At 39.2% G+C, this 15,211-nt stretch overlaps 1 protein-coding gene across 2 annotated transcripts in view; it reads left to right on the top strand.

Annotated features, from left to right (window-relative positions):
• The first annotated feature begins 455 nt into the window (after positions 1-455).
• Positions 456-15,211, top strand: part of BBS4 (Bardet-Biedl syndrome 4) — a 60,994-nt gene continuing 46,238 nt past the window's right edge. For both annotated transcript variants that reach the window (XM_060097055.1, XM_060097054.1), the window contains exons 1-2: positions 456-486; positions 12,754-12,805. In XM_060097055.1, coding sequence (XP_059953038.1) covers positions 463-486; positions 12,754-12,805 — 76 coding nt within the window. In that variant the 5' untranslated portion in view covers positions 456-462. The remainder of the gene's footprint in view (positions 487-12,753; positions 12,806-15,211) is intronic.

The following is a 15,211-nucleotide window of genomic DNA, read 5'->3' as shown; positions in this document are numbered from 1 at the left end:
AGAATGAGGTTCTCCGCCGTAGGGTTTGGGCTTGGGGGCCGGGACTCCCGGAAAGACGCTAGAAATAAATGCTGGGTGGCATCAAAGCAGAGCAGGGCCAGGCGGCGGGAGGGCGCGCTGCCGTCCCAGTTGTGGCTGGCCACTCCACCCAGCGCTGTTGGGGGTTTCTCAAGCAGCGTCCACACAATGGTGTAGGGCGGTAGGGGCTGGCCGGGATGAAGGGGACGACTGGCTGCGCATTCCCTCACCGGCTCCTTTAGAGCCAAGTGGACCGCAGGAAAGCACCCGACCCTTTCCCCGCTTCCAGAAGACCCTCCGCCTCCCAGGCAAAGCTTCCCGCTCGGTGATCTACTTCTTTCCCTACTCAGGCCCCTCCCTTCTTCCCCAATCCTACGACTTCCGCTTGCCTGGTCTTTTGGGAAACGGCCGACTTCCGGTCTCGCAGCGGTGGGCGGAGCTAAGATGGCTGAGCAGAGACTCGCGATGGTGAGCGTTGAGGTTCTGCTTGGTGTCCCGGCTGCCAGGCGTGGTTGGGCAGGGCCGGGCGGAGCGGAGATGGGGGCTGGCCGTCGGCCTGTGTCCCACGCAGCTGCCGCTGGGGAAATGCGTGGCCGGGGCTGGAGCGCCTCGGGGTGGCCGGGGCGACACGGTCCGACTCCCGGGAACTGCTCCGTCTGGGGCCCTGCTGAGTTCTTTGCAGCTCTAGGCCTGTGCTAGGACTTGGGTCTCTCTTGGGGTGCTCTAGGAGATTTTCATCGGAAATGGCTCTTTTCCTAGCTCCATGTTTTCTGTCTCATGGGGTTTGGAAAGGAAGCACTACCACCCGTGCAGAGACAGGTTCTGTTAATCCCCTGGATTAGGAATTGAATGAGACAAATCCTGGAAGCTTTCTTCGTCAGTACCGTCTGCGGATGGGGCGAGAGCATGTTTTCGCAAGTTTAGGAATTCATCTGGCCTGAGTTAGTCGTTGATTTAAACTCCACAGAACTGCTAATACAGAGTAACTCAGGTGAATTCGGGATGACCCAGTAGTAGTTATTTTTGAGGCGTAAATTCATAATTGGATCTAATTTCTACAAATTTCCAAGTGTGAAACCTTGTCTACCTTGTTTTAATATTGAATTTCAGAGCATGTTCTGCGCGTTTATTAGAATGACTTTACTTACTTATTCGGGATTTATTGCCCTTTGAACACCCCCCTGGAAAACTTAGGAGACAAAATAGCAGCCTTTGACAGACTGTTTTATAACTTAGTTTTGGCTGCTAGGGAGCAAGGCCAGTATTACCTTGTCAGGGGGCCTGTTTGTTTTCTAGTCTCTCTTCATTTGCAGCGAAATCAAATTATTATAGTGTAATTAGAAAACTCTGAATACAGACCAGGAGGCCCAAAGCAAAGATTTTTGTTAAGCTACGAATTAAAAAAAAATTAAAAGCATGATTAATGTTCCTAGATTTTAGACATTGAAAACATATTAAAGAAAATACTTCAGCTACATAGTCTTAAATGTAAGGTATAAGGGTAATATGACATTGTTGCAAATATAGCTTATCCTCTAGTCCTCACTGCAGGTATAGGTAGGTGTTCATGAACGGAATAGGAACGTGATGGCAGAATTGTTCTATACTTTTGAATCCCTGGTAGTGAATTAAAGAGGATGACGTTTTTATTCTTTTTTTAAATTTATTTTTGGCTGCGTTGGGTCTTCGTTGCTGCATGCAGGCTTTCTCTAGTTGCGGTGAGCAGGGTCTACTCATCCTTGCGGTGCGCGGACTTCTCATTGCGGTGGCTTCTCTTGTTGCGGAGCTCGGGCTCTAAGCCTGTGGGCTTCAGTAGTTGCGGCACGCGGGCTCAGTAGTTGTGGCTCGCGAGCTGTAGAGCGCAGTAGTTGAGGCGCAAGGGTTTAGTTACTCCACGGCATGTGGGATCTTCCCGGACCAGGGCTCGAACCCGTATACCCTGCATTGGCAGGCGGATTCTTAACCACTGTGCCACCAGGGAAGCCTAACAGGCGAGTTCTTTTTTTTTTTTTTGACTTTATTATTATTATTTTTATTAGTTTCTGCTTTATAACAAAGTGAATCAGTTATACATATACATCTGTTCCCATATCCCTTCCCTCTTGCGTCTCCCTCCTCCCACCCTCCCTATCCCACCCCTCCAGTCGGTCACAAAGCACCGAGCTGATCTCCCTGTGCTATGCGGCTGCTTCCCACTAGCTATCTACCTTACGTTTGGTAGTGTATATATGTCCATGCCTCTCTCTCGCTTTGTCACAGCTTACCCTTCCCCCTCCCCATATCCTCAGGTCCATTCTCAAGTAGGTCTGTGTCTTTATCAGTCAGGTTCTTTTTTTTTTTTTTTTTTGTGGTACGCGGGCCTCTCACTGCTGTGGCCTCTCCCGTTGGGGAGCACAGGCTCCGGACACACAGATTCAGCAGCCACGGCTCACGGGCCCAGCCGCTCCACGGCATGTGGGATCCTCCCAGACCAGGGCACGAACCCATGTCCCCTGCATCAGCAGGCAGACTCTCAACCACTGTGCCACCAGGGAAGCCCTCAGGCAGGTTCTTAATAACCGTGACACCAGCGAAGTCCGGCTTTTTTTTTGATATGACTTTAGCACTTCAGCTGCAAGTTAATTAATCATTTCCATTATTATCAAGTTTAATGCTAGCAGTGTTATATTTATAGTAACTCATCTTTCAGGTTACCACTGCATGGAAATTTGAATTTTATCCTTTTTGGAAGTGATATGGCATCGTGTAATAGAATTAAAAGGACCTAGCAGTGCCACTCCTAGACCTGTATTCCACTGAAATAAAAGCAGAACATAAGCACCCAGTCCAAGGTGCTCATTGCAGCACTGTTTGTAATGACAAAAAGCTGGAAACAAAGTGAATGCCCATTAGTAGGGTAATGGATGACTTCTGATATACCCATACTGAGGAATAGTATGCAGCCATTAAAAAGAATGTTAGAACTACATACGTTGATGTGGAGAGATTTCCATGGTTTACATTTAAATAAAAGCTAGCTGTGGAGTGGGGTGTTAAAAAAAGAACGTTCAGCTTGGCTTTATTCAGTGATTCACGAATCAGTCAGCATCCAGTCTAGCAGATAGAAAGGAGCTCTGAGGAGTTGTACAAAATAGAATACTTTTATAGGCAACAAGGAGCCAGGAACAAGGAAGTTACAGACAAAAAGTGCGTTGGTTATTGCAAGGTCACTTTCCTTTAGGGGTTGGCAGAGGTTTATCAGTCATATTATATAACTAGGGCTGAACAGTTGACTCCTGATTGACTGGTTTAAAATTCCATTTCTGGGAGAGCTGAAACTGTAAGTCTCCGTTTGGTGACATGAGGCTTAGCAAATTATGATTCCATGTTGGGCCTGTTGTCTTGTTTTTAACAAGGGTATATTTTGTGATCTGTTTGTGACACAAAGGAAAAACATGTAGATCTATAGATATGGATATACATAGATGTGGATGAGAGAAGACTAAAAGACTTAAAACTCAGAGAATTTTGAACAAATTCATAAGTAAAAATCTAAGAATTCTGCAGCAAAGGCCTTGAGACTAGGAGACATCCCAGCAAAGTGGAGTAAAACTAGTTCAAGGTGGGACACACAGAAATTCTAATATGCTACCAAACTACTGAAGATTATTACCTATTCCTTAGGAAAACTAGGGACTGATATTTATGTTTTATTTAAGAATATAGGGCTTCCCTGGTGGCGCAGTGGTTGAGAGTCCGCCTGCCAATGCAGGGGACACGGGTTCGTGCCCCAGTCCGGGAGGATCCCACATGCTCAGCGGCTGGGCCCGTGAGCCATGGCCTCTGAGCCTGTGCGTCCAGAGCCTGTGCTCCGCAACAGGAGAGGCCACAACAGTGAGAGGCCCGCGTAAAGCAAAAAAAAAAGAATATATAATAAATAGTTTAGAGATCTTAAAAAAAACAAGCAAATAACTCTGGTTTCTATGCTTTATACTTATAAACATTTTTATAACTCCCTAATTACTATTTTTTGGTGTATTTGTATAAATACCCATCAATCTTCCTGTAAATTAAAAGATTAAACCTTTCAGAACAGAAAGCAAAAATTACTATTGCACTAGTTGATTTGGCTCAGATATAGTGCCTAGCACATATCAAGTGCTACATGAATATTTGTTAGATGAACAAGTCATCACAGAATACTTAAAAATGAAAGAACCAAAAAAAGTAAAGAACTTATTCTATATATATCCCAGTTATGAATGAGATTGAGTGGGCTAATAGAATCCTTTGTATCTCAGAATGTACTGGAAGATCTTTTGAGAAAAAGACTCATCAAAAAATTATAATTTATTTTAATTCTACTTTGTGCAGAAGAAAGCATTGCTGACTCATGAAAATGCTTTTTGACTCTTTTAAGATTCTTACTTTTCCCCAAAGTAAAAAGAAAATCCCAGTTAGATAATAATAATAAAAAAATTGGGTTCTTTTGCATTATAAAAATAGCTGTGGGTCTTCCCTGGTGGTCCAGTGGCTAAGACTCTGCGCTTGCAATGCAAGGGGCCCAGGTTGGATCCCTGGTAAGGGAACTAGATCCTGCATGCCGTAGCTAAAAGATTCCACATGCTGCAACTGAAGATCCCGCATGCAGCAACGAAAATCCTGCATACCACAACTAAGACCTGGCACAGCCAAATAAATAAATAAATATTAGAAAAAAACAGCTTTGTTGAGGTATAATACACATACCATAAAATTTACATATTTTAAGTATGCAGTTTGGTCAGTTTTAGTAAATTTATATAGTTGAACAGTTGTCACCATGATCCAGTTACGTCTGTCAGTCCAGAAAGTTCCCTTGTAACCACTTGCAGCCAATCTCTAATCCAAACCCAAGCCCATGTCTGATCTTCTTTCTGTCTGCATAGTTTTGCCTTTTCTACAATTTCATATAATGGAATCAGTATGTGTTTTAAGGTTCATTCATATTGTTGTATTTAGCAGTAGTTTGTAACTTTTTATTTCTAAGCAGAATTCCACCATATGAACATACACATTTTGTTTATCCACAAATTGATGGACATTTGAATTGTTTCTTGTTTTTGGTTATTTGAATAATGTCACTATTGTTACTGGCATGCAAATCTTTGCATGCATATGTTTTCATTTCTCTAGGAGAGTAATTGCTGGGTTGTATGGTAAATTTATGTTTTAAAAAAAAACCTGCTAAACTGTTTTCTAAAGTGGCTATACTCTACCATTTTACATTCCCATGAGCAGTGTATGAGGGATTCGGTTTTTCTACACCCTTGTCAACAGTCTTTTTGATTTTAGCCATTCTAGTGGATGTGTAGTAGTGGTTATTGTGATTTTAATTTGTATCTCCCTAATGAATAATGATATTCAATATTTTTTAATGTGCTTATGCATCTATATCTCTTTGAAGTGTCTCTACAGATCTTTTGCCCATTTAAAAATGGGTTATTTCTTTTATTATTAAGATTTCTGTATATGTTAAATCAAGGTAATAAAATAGCTAAAAGAACAAATTATGTATTCTCTTTTATTTTGAGGATTTTTTGGTTGTTATGAAATATATCATACTTCTAAAAGAAAGAATAAAAGGTTATTTGTAAGTTTTAAAGAACAATGCTGTTGACCTAGGAACAACATGGGGATTAGGGGCACTGATCCTCTGCACAGTTGAAAATCTAAGTAAAACTTACAGTGGCCCTCCCTATCCCCAGTTCCCTTGCATCTGTGGATTCAACCAACCTTGGAATATGTAGCACTGTAGTATTTACTATTGAATAAAATCCGTATATAAGTGGACCTTCAAGGTTCAAACCCCTGTTGTTCAAGCATCAACTCTATAATGAAAGCATGTGTTCCTACCTCACATGTTAAGAAATGAGTCATTAAACATAACTGGGGCTTCCCTGGTGGCACAGTGGTTAAGAATCCACCTGCCAATGCAGGGGATATGGGTTTGAGGCCTGGTCCAGGAAGATCCCACATGCCGCAGAGCAACTAAGCCCGTGTGCCACAACTACTGAGCCTGCACTCTAGAGCCCGCAAGCCACAACTACTGAAGCCCGTGCACCTAGAGCCCGTGCTCCGCAACAAGAGAAGCCACTGCAGTGAGAAGCCCAGGCACTGCAACAAAGAGTAGCCCCTGCTCACCACAACTAGAGAAAGCCCACACGCAGCAATGAAGACCCAACGCAGCCAAAAATAAATAAATAAATACATAAAAAACACAAAACAAAAAAAACTTTGAAACCTAAATGTCTCCCCTACCTCATTTTCCTCCTTCTCCATCAAAAATGATCTCTTTCCTCAATTTTATGTTAATTATTCTTTTGGTTTTCTTTTTTAAAAATTTATTTATTCATTTATTCATTTATTATTATTTTTTGTCTGCACCGGGTCTTAGTTGTGGCATGCGGGATCTTCATTGTGGCATGTGTACTTCTTAGTTGCGGCATGTGTGCAGGATCTAGTTCCCCAACCAGGGATTGAACCTGGGCACCCTGCATTGTAAGTGTGGAGTCTTACCCACTGGGCCACCAGGGAAGTCCCTCTTTTGGTTTTCTTTATAGCTTTTATCATACTTAATACCCTTAAACAATATATTGATTTTTAAAAAATTAATGTTTAGTTTTTTCATTTTTTAATGCTGTGAAGTATCTCATTATAGGGAATTCTATTAGATAGAGATTTGGGCTATTTCTGATTTTTTTCCAGCTTTAGTGAGGTATAACTGACAAATAAAGTTAGTGTACAACATGAGGATACAACACACACACACAGTGAAAGGATTCCCACCACTGAGTTAATTAATTACACTCATCACCTCACATGTATAACTATTTTGTGTGTGAGAACAGTTAAATTCTATTCTCTTAAATTTCAATTATACAGTACAATGTTATCAACTACAGTCACCATGTTATACATTAGATCCTTAGACCATATTCATCCTTAACCCTGGCAAGCACTTTTCTACTCTCTGTTTCTGTAAGTTCAACTTTTTTTTTCCTTCTGGTTTTTAATTTAAAAAAAAAGAATGCTTCTATGAACAGGGCCAGGACTAGGGTAAGGCAACTGAAGTGCTTAGGGTGCAAAATTTAAGGAGTAAGAGTATCTCAGACCTGGCTATGAACACTCATATATGTCTGCTGATCTAAGAATTTCCCCAGGGTATTCCTCAAAGTGGATTGCTGGTTTCTGGGCTACGTACATCTTCAACTTTATAACTTATGGGAGATTCTGCAGTGATTGTAACAATTTATGCTTCTACCACCAGTTCCTGTTGCTCACATCCTTGATATAGCTTTAAATTTTGTCAACATGGTGGATGTGAAATGAGGTCTTAATGTGATAGTAATTTACATTTCCCTGATTAGTAATTAGGTAGAGCATCACTGGTTGTTTCCATTTCCTTTTCTGTGCAATGCCTGGTTCTTTTGTTTTGCTTATTTTTCTACCTCACTGTTTTTCTTATTGATTTATAGTTATTTATAGTTGTGGGCTGTTAATTCTTTGTCATTTTTTGGTTTTGTTTTGTATTGCAAATTTCTTCTCTTAGTCTTCTGTCTTTATTTCTTCTTTGGAACAGAAGTTATTAATTTTTTTTTTTTTTTTGGCTGAGCTGCGCAGCTTATGGGGTCTTAGTTCCCCAACCAGGGGTTGAACCCAGGGACACTGGCGGTAAAAGCACCAAGTCCTAACCACTGGACTGCCAGGGAAGTCCCCAGAAGTTATTAATTTTAATGTAGTTGAATGTTTAGATCTTTTCTTAATTGGTTTGTGCTTTTATATCTTGTTGGAAGTAATCCTTCCCTACCTTATGTATTTTTTTAAACATCTTTATTGAAGTATAATTGCTTTACAATGGTGTGTTAGTTTCTGCTTTATAACAGAATGAATCAGCTATACATATACATATATCCCCATATCTCCTCCCTCTTGCATCTCCCTCCCACCCTCCCTACCCCACCCCTCTAGGTGGTCACAAAGCACTGAGCTGATCTCCCTGTGCTATGTGGCTGCTTCCCACTAGCTATTTTACATTTGGTAGTGTATATATGTCCATGCCACTCTCTCACTTTGTCCCAGCTTCCCCTTCTCCCTCCCTGTGTCCTCAGGTCCATTCTCTACATCTGTGTCTTTATTCCTGTCCTGCCCCTAGGTTTTTCAGAAACATTTTTTTTCCTTTTTTAGATTCCATATATATGTGTTAGTATACGATATTTGTTTTTCTCTTTCTGACTTACTTCACTCTGTATGACAGACTCTAGGTCCATCCACCTTACTACAAATAACTCAATTTTGTTTCTTTTTATGGCTGAGTAATATTCCATTGTATATATGTGCCACATCTTCTTTATCCATTCATCTGTTGATGCACACTTAGGTTGCTTCCATGTCCTGGCAATTGTAAATAGTGCTGCAATGAACATTGTGGTACATGTCTCTTTTTGAATTATGGTTTTCTTAGGGTAGGTATATGCCCAGTAGTGGGATTGCTGGGTCGTATGGTAGTTCTGTTTTTACTTTTTAAAGGAACCTCCATACTGTTCTCCATAGTGGGTGTATCAATTTACATTCCCACCAACAGTGCAAGAGGGTTCCCTTTTCTCCACACCCTCTCCAGCATTTATTGTTTGTAGATTTTTTGATGATGGCCATTCTGACTGGTGTGAAGTGAAACCTCATTGTAGTTTTGATTTGCATTTCTCTAATTAGTGACGTTGAGCATCCTTTCATGTGTTTGTTGGCAATCTGTATATCTTCTTTGGAGAAATGTCCGTTTAGGTCTTCTGTGCATTTTTGGATTGGGTTGTTTGTTGTTTTTGATATTGATGTGCATGAGCTGCTTGTATATTTTGGAGATGAATCCTTTGTCAGTTGCTTCATTTGCAAATATTTTCTCCCATTCTGAGGATTGTCTTTTCATCTTGCTTAAGGTTTCCTTTGCTATGCAAAAGCTTTTAAGTTTCATTAGGTCCCATTTGTTTATTTTCGTTTTTATTTCCATTTCTCTAGGAGGTGAGTCAAAAAGGATCTTGCGGTGATTTATGTCATAGAGTGTTCTGCCTATGTTTTCCTTTAAGAGTTTTATAGTGTCTGTCCTTATATTTAGGTCTTTAATTCATTTTGAGTTTATTTTGGTGTATGGTATAGGGAGTGTTCTAATTTCATTCTTTTACATATAGTTGTCCAGTTTTCCCAGCACCACTTATTGAAGAGGCTGTCTTTTCTCCATTGTATAGTCTTGCCTCCTTTATCAAAAATAAGGTGACCGTAGGTGCGTGGGTTTATCTCTGGGCTTTCTATCCTGTTCCATTGATCTATATTTCTGTTTTTGTGCTAGTACTATACAGTCTTGATTACTGTAGCTTTGTAGTGTAGTCTGAAGTCCGGGAGCCTGAATCCTCCAGCTCCGTTTTTCTTTCTCATGATTGCTTTGGCTATTCGGGGTCTTTTGTGTTTCCATACAAATTGTGAAATTTTTTGTTCTAGTTCTGTGAAAAATGCCATTGGTAGTTTGATAGGGATTGCATTGAATCTGTAGATTGCTTTGGGTAGTTTAGTCATTTTCACAATGTTGATTCTTCCAATCCAAGAACATGGTATATCTCTCCATCTGTTGGTATCATCTTTAATTTCTTTCATCAGTGTCTTATACTTTTCTGCATACAGGTCTTTTGTCTCCTTAGGTAGGTTTATTCCTAGGTATTTAATTTTTTTTTGTTGCAGTGTTAAATGGGAGTGTTTCCTTAATTTCTCTTTCAGATTTTTCATCATTAGTGTATGGGAGTGCAAGAGATTTCTGTGCATTAATTTTGTATTTGCTACTTTACCAAATTCATTGATTGGCTCTAGTAGTTTTCTGGTAGCATCTTTAGGATTCTCTATGTATAGTGTATTTTTTAAAGTTTTTAAAATTTTCTCTTTCCATTTTAATATTCCGTTTATTTTAATTTGTTTTCATTTTCCTGATGAAGGTTTTTTTCTTGAAGTCTATTTTGTCTCAGTGCTAATACTGCTACTTTTTCTTTTTGCTTCTGTTTTCCTGCTGTATCTGTTCTCATCCTTTTACTTTGTTTTCCTTTGCCCTTATGTTTTAGATATTTCTTTATACAGATAGCATATATCTAGATTTTTAAAAAAATCCATTCTGATAATCTTTTAACTAGAGAATTTCATTTTTCTCCTTCTTTTCTTACTTTAATCTTCCTTAAGTAAGTACCCAGATTTTTTTTGTTAATAAATTTATTCATTTATTTATTTATTTTTGGCTGCATTGGGTATGTGTTGCTGCGCACAGGCTTTTTCTAGCCATGGAGAGTGGGGGCTACTCTTCGTTGCAGTGTGCGGGCTTCTTATTGCGGTGGCTTCTCTTGTTGCAGAGCATGGGTTGTAGGCACGCGGGCTTCAGTAGTTGTGACTCGAGGGTTCTAGAGCACAGGCTCAGTAGTTGTGGTGCACGGGCTTAGTTCCTCCGTGGTATGTGGGATCTTCCCAGACCAGGGATCAAACCTGTGTCCCCTGCATTGGCAGGTGGATTCTTAACCACTGCGCCAACAGGGAAGTTCCTTAGCTATTCTTAACATTAGAAGTCTTTTTTTCCCCACAGCCCTCTTTCTCACCCCAGATAGGTTCTAGAAAGCTTGTCAACACACCTGCTAATCAGCAGCATGAACCTGCCAGCCCAGCATCTTCAGAGGGTCAGAGCTTTCTCCGCATTCTGATACCTGCATACGGATAGCATATATCTAGATTTTTAAAAAAATCCATTCTGATAATCTGTCTTTTAACTAGAGAATTTCATTTTTTTTCTCCTTTTCTTACTTTAATCTTCCTTAAGTGAGTGTCCAGATTTTTAAAAATAATACATATTTTAACTTAAAGTTTGAATAATACAGGGATCATCGAATGTTTTGTTACCCTTTGCTTTCTGCCAATTCATGCCATTGTTCAGTTTTTTAGTTTTTGTGTTTCTCAGTTCAGCACCACAAATTATACTTTGTTTTATTCAGTAAGTAGATGCTTATAATATATGTCCGTATTTTACCAATTCCTTTTCTTGTTCCACTCCTTCCTTCTGGGGTTGTTTTCCTTTCTCCTAATGTAAATACGTCCATTAAAAGTTTATTTAGGGATTCTAAAAACTGTCAAATTTTATTTGTCTGAAAGCCTTTTAAAATTTGCCATTGTTCGTGAACGTTAGTTTTGATTCGTGTAAGAGTTCAGATTAGAGGTTGGCAAACTGTTTTTTAAGGGGCCAATAGTAAATAGTTTGAGCTTCATAGGCCATATATCCTCTGTCACAAGTAAATCAACTCTGCAGTTGTAGAGTGGAAGCAACTATAGGCAATGTGTAAACACGTGAGTGTGACTGTTGTGATAAAATTTTGGTTGTAGACACTGAATTTTGAATTTTATATAATTTTCATGTGTTATAAAATATTGTTAAAAATTTTTTTAACCATGAAAGATATAAAAATTATTCTTAGCTTGTGGACCACATAAACATAGGCTGTATCTGACCTGTGAGCCATAGTTTGCTGATCTCATGTCTAGGTTAATATTCATTTTACTTAGTACTTTACTCTTGGGGATAGTTATTCTTATAATGTCATATGATATTATCTTCCATTTTTAATTGTTGAGAAGTCAGCTGTCAATCTAACTGTCCTTTCATTGCAGGTAATCTGGTGATATTATTTTTCTTTGGTTATTATTATTATTTTTTTTAACGATTAAGTTTATTGATTGATTGATTGGCTGTGTTGGGTCTTCGTTTCTGTGCGAGGGCTTTCTCTAGTTGCGGCAAGTGGGGGCCACTCTTCATTGCGGTGCGCGGGCCTCTCTCCATCGCGTCCTCTCTAGTTGCGGAGCACAAGCTCCAGACGCACAGGCTCAGTAGGTGTGGCTCACGGGCCTAATTGCTCCACGGCATGTGGGATCCTCCCAGACCAGGGCTCGAACCCGTGTCCCCTGCATTGGCAGGCAAATTCTTAACCACTGCGCCACTGGGAAGGCCATCTTTGGTTATTTTTAAGAACTTATTATTGTCCCTGTGCAGGTCCCTATGATGTATGTAAGGTGTGGATTTATTTTCATTTAACTTGGTTAGAATTGGTTGAGCATCCAGAATCTAAAGATGAGTGTGTCTCATTACTTCTGGAAATGTTCAGCCATTATTTTTGCTTATATCATACCTTATCATATATAACATGGGAGGTAAATAAAAGAAAAATTCATTTGAAGATTTTCTGTGAAGTTATAGTACAGTATAGTATCTATAATATTAAATAATAATGCCCCTTTTAAAATACTCCCTCCTAGAACTGAGTGCTAGACCATCTCTGTGTAGGTGACCTCATAAGCTTCCTCTTATCAAAATTATCACTTTTTTGGTTGGCTGCTAAGAAGTATAGCATTAAGTATAATACTAGTATGTTGACATTAATTTGTATACATTATATCATGCATTATAATTATAATAAATATATTGTAAGTAACTATATATTATAAATATGCATTATACATTATTAATAGTTTGGACAGCAAAAGTATGACCTGACATTTGTTTTTTAAACCATATTCAAAATAATTCTTTGTACATGTATGCAGGTAATGGATTACTTGCATGATTGGAGAGCTATTGATGATTGTTATTTGGATGCTTCTTTAAGCTAGCAAGATTTATGGTGGTGTTTTAACAGACTTCTTTCATTTCAGAGAACTCAGTGTCCTGCATCTGCTGAATCTCTAAAACCCCGGCTGAAAAAAGGTCTGTATGTAATTTCATTTTGTGTGTATATTTGCACAATTTCTCTGTCTTATTGATTCTTCTATCCTGTATCCACTAGAGCTTTTAAAAATATGATTGTTGGGAAAAGCAGTAGGCTGAATGTTCTGCCATATCTAGCTTTTATTTTGTGAAGTTGTTAGATATTACGGGATTGATTTTACCTATAAATATGTTTATTTATTTATTTATTTGGTCATGCTGGGTCTTAGTTGCGGCAGGTGGGCTCCTTAGTTGTGGCATGCGAACTCTTAGTTGCAGCATGTATGTGGGATCTAGTTCCATGACCGGGGATGGAACCAGGGCCCCTACATTGGGAGCGTGAAGTCTTATCCACTGTGCCACCAGGGAAGTCCCTACCTGTAAATATGTTTAAATGGGGTTTTATTATTATATAAATGTGTACTGATTTTCTACTTGTGGAAAAACCACTCTAAAGTTCCTATAGTACATATCATGCCTCAAATAATCTCATGTATACATATGTTAAATGAGTGTGAGGTTTTATAAAAATTGAGTCTGGGAAGCCTAACTAGGTGAGGACCTATATTGTAAAGAACTGCCTTTGAAAATGTGATACAGAGATAATTCCCTGGCAGTCCAGTGGTTAGGACTCGGTGTTTTCACTGCCGGGGGCCCAGTTTTGATTCCTGATCAGGGAACTAAGATGCCATGCAGCGCAGCCAGAAAAATTTTTTTAAAATAAAATAAAATCCAATAGAGATATATATTTTATATAGAGGAATAGGATTTCTTCATTTGTTAACCTATGAAGTCTTAGGAGGGTTTGCATCAAGTTGTCAGTGACTATACTGGATGTTCTTCCATGTCTAAAGGACTGGATGTCCTAGCTACTTGCCAGGCATTGGAAAATACCTGAACTTTTTGTTTAGCAGGAGAGACCATCTGTTTTATTATTTATTCATTTGTTTATTATTTGCTAGATGAGGAAGTCATGGAAGGGGTGTGACTTGCCCAGGGTCCTGTGTGTTGCTCTTTTTTGCATACCTGAGCACCAGGCTATATGCCCTTTTGCAGCATGTGTTTTCCTGTTGTATGCTAAGAGTTTTAAAGTTGATTTTGTCAATAAAGTGTTTATTTGGGGCATTTCAGTTACACTTTGAAATTATAATACAAGTTTTTGGAAAATATTAACTTTCAGGAATATACTTTCAAAGAGTTTTTTAGGAAAACACTATAAAGAGCAATACATGTACAATTTAGATTATTTTTGAAATTTGGATGAATTCTGCCAATGTCTAACATCATCGTTAATAATTTAAACACCATTTCTGAACATGAGAATCATCTTGCTGTGGTATCTGTCATTTCATTTCATCACCAGAGTGATTTGGCTAGTCTGGTGGTGGGACTTGTGGGTATTGTAATCATCTCTCCAGTGTTCTTTCCATAATTCCTCCAGGGTCAAACTCTGTGGTTCAGTTGACTCCTAGTCCAGCAGAGTTGTAATTAGTATACACCAATCAAGAACTGGCCCATGGCCAATTCAGGCTAATGAGATAAAAACTTTACAGCTCTGGCGAGAAGGGGCACATTTGACAAGATGCTATAAAATGTAATAGTGCCGTAATGCCCTTTCCAATCATTTCTTTCTCCCTTCCCCACTGCAGAGCAACCACTGACTTCTAGTATTAAAGTTTAGTTTTTCCTGTTCTTGAACCCCTCATACATGTGAATACTTAGTGGGTTCCAGGACCAGTGATAGGTATTTGCAATACACAGATAAATAGGGCTGGATTCTGCCCTCAGGGAATTGACAGTCTTCAGGGCATAGAAAATAAAGGCATATAATTATAGTGTATACTCCATAGGTCCTTCCTTCTGAAGGTTAAACATTTCCAGTTTCTTCAACTCTTTTCATATATAATGTTTAGAACTCTTTTGCCATTATTACTTTGGTTCTGTAGTGAAATTCATTGGCCCTCTTGGAAGTATTAGAGTTCAGGACTAGGTAGAATATTCCAGATATTGTGTGAACAGGGCCAAGTGTAATGTCTGGAAGATAAAGTCTGTTCATCTGGATCTTTCATTTCTGTTAGTCCAACTCAAGATTGCATTGCCTTTTGGGCAACCATTTTACACATTTGCAATACCACTATATTGCACAGTGCCAGGGGTATGATTTGTGTAGAACACAAAGACTTCAATATAAATGATGCCTTTGGAATTGTGCAAGGTGGTGACACAGCCATGTAAAATGTCAAGGGTATAACCCGTTCTTATCCTGCCCTCGATTTCAGGCTTCCATGACCCAAGATTTTATCTACTGAATCACATTGATTGAGTTTTGGAATGTTGTGCCAGCCTTGCATTTCTGGGATAAGCTCCACATGGTCATGGTGTACTAAACTTTTTATATAATGCTGG

Source organism: Mesoplodon densirostris, chromosome 4, assembly GCF_025265405.1.
Source record: "Mesoplodon densirostris isolate mMesDen1 chromosome 4, mMesDen1 primary haplotype, whole genome shotgun sequence".
Taxonomy (NCBI): Eukaryota; Metazoa; Chordata; class Mammalia; order Artiodactyla; family Ziphiidae; genus Mesoplodon; species Mesoplodon densirostris.
This window is presented reverse-complemented; position numbering and strand designations above follow the sequence as displayed.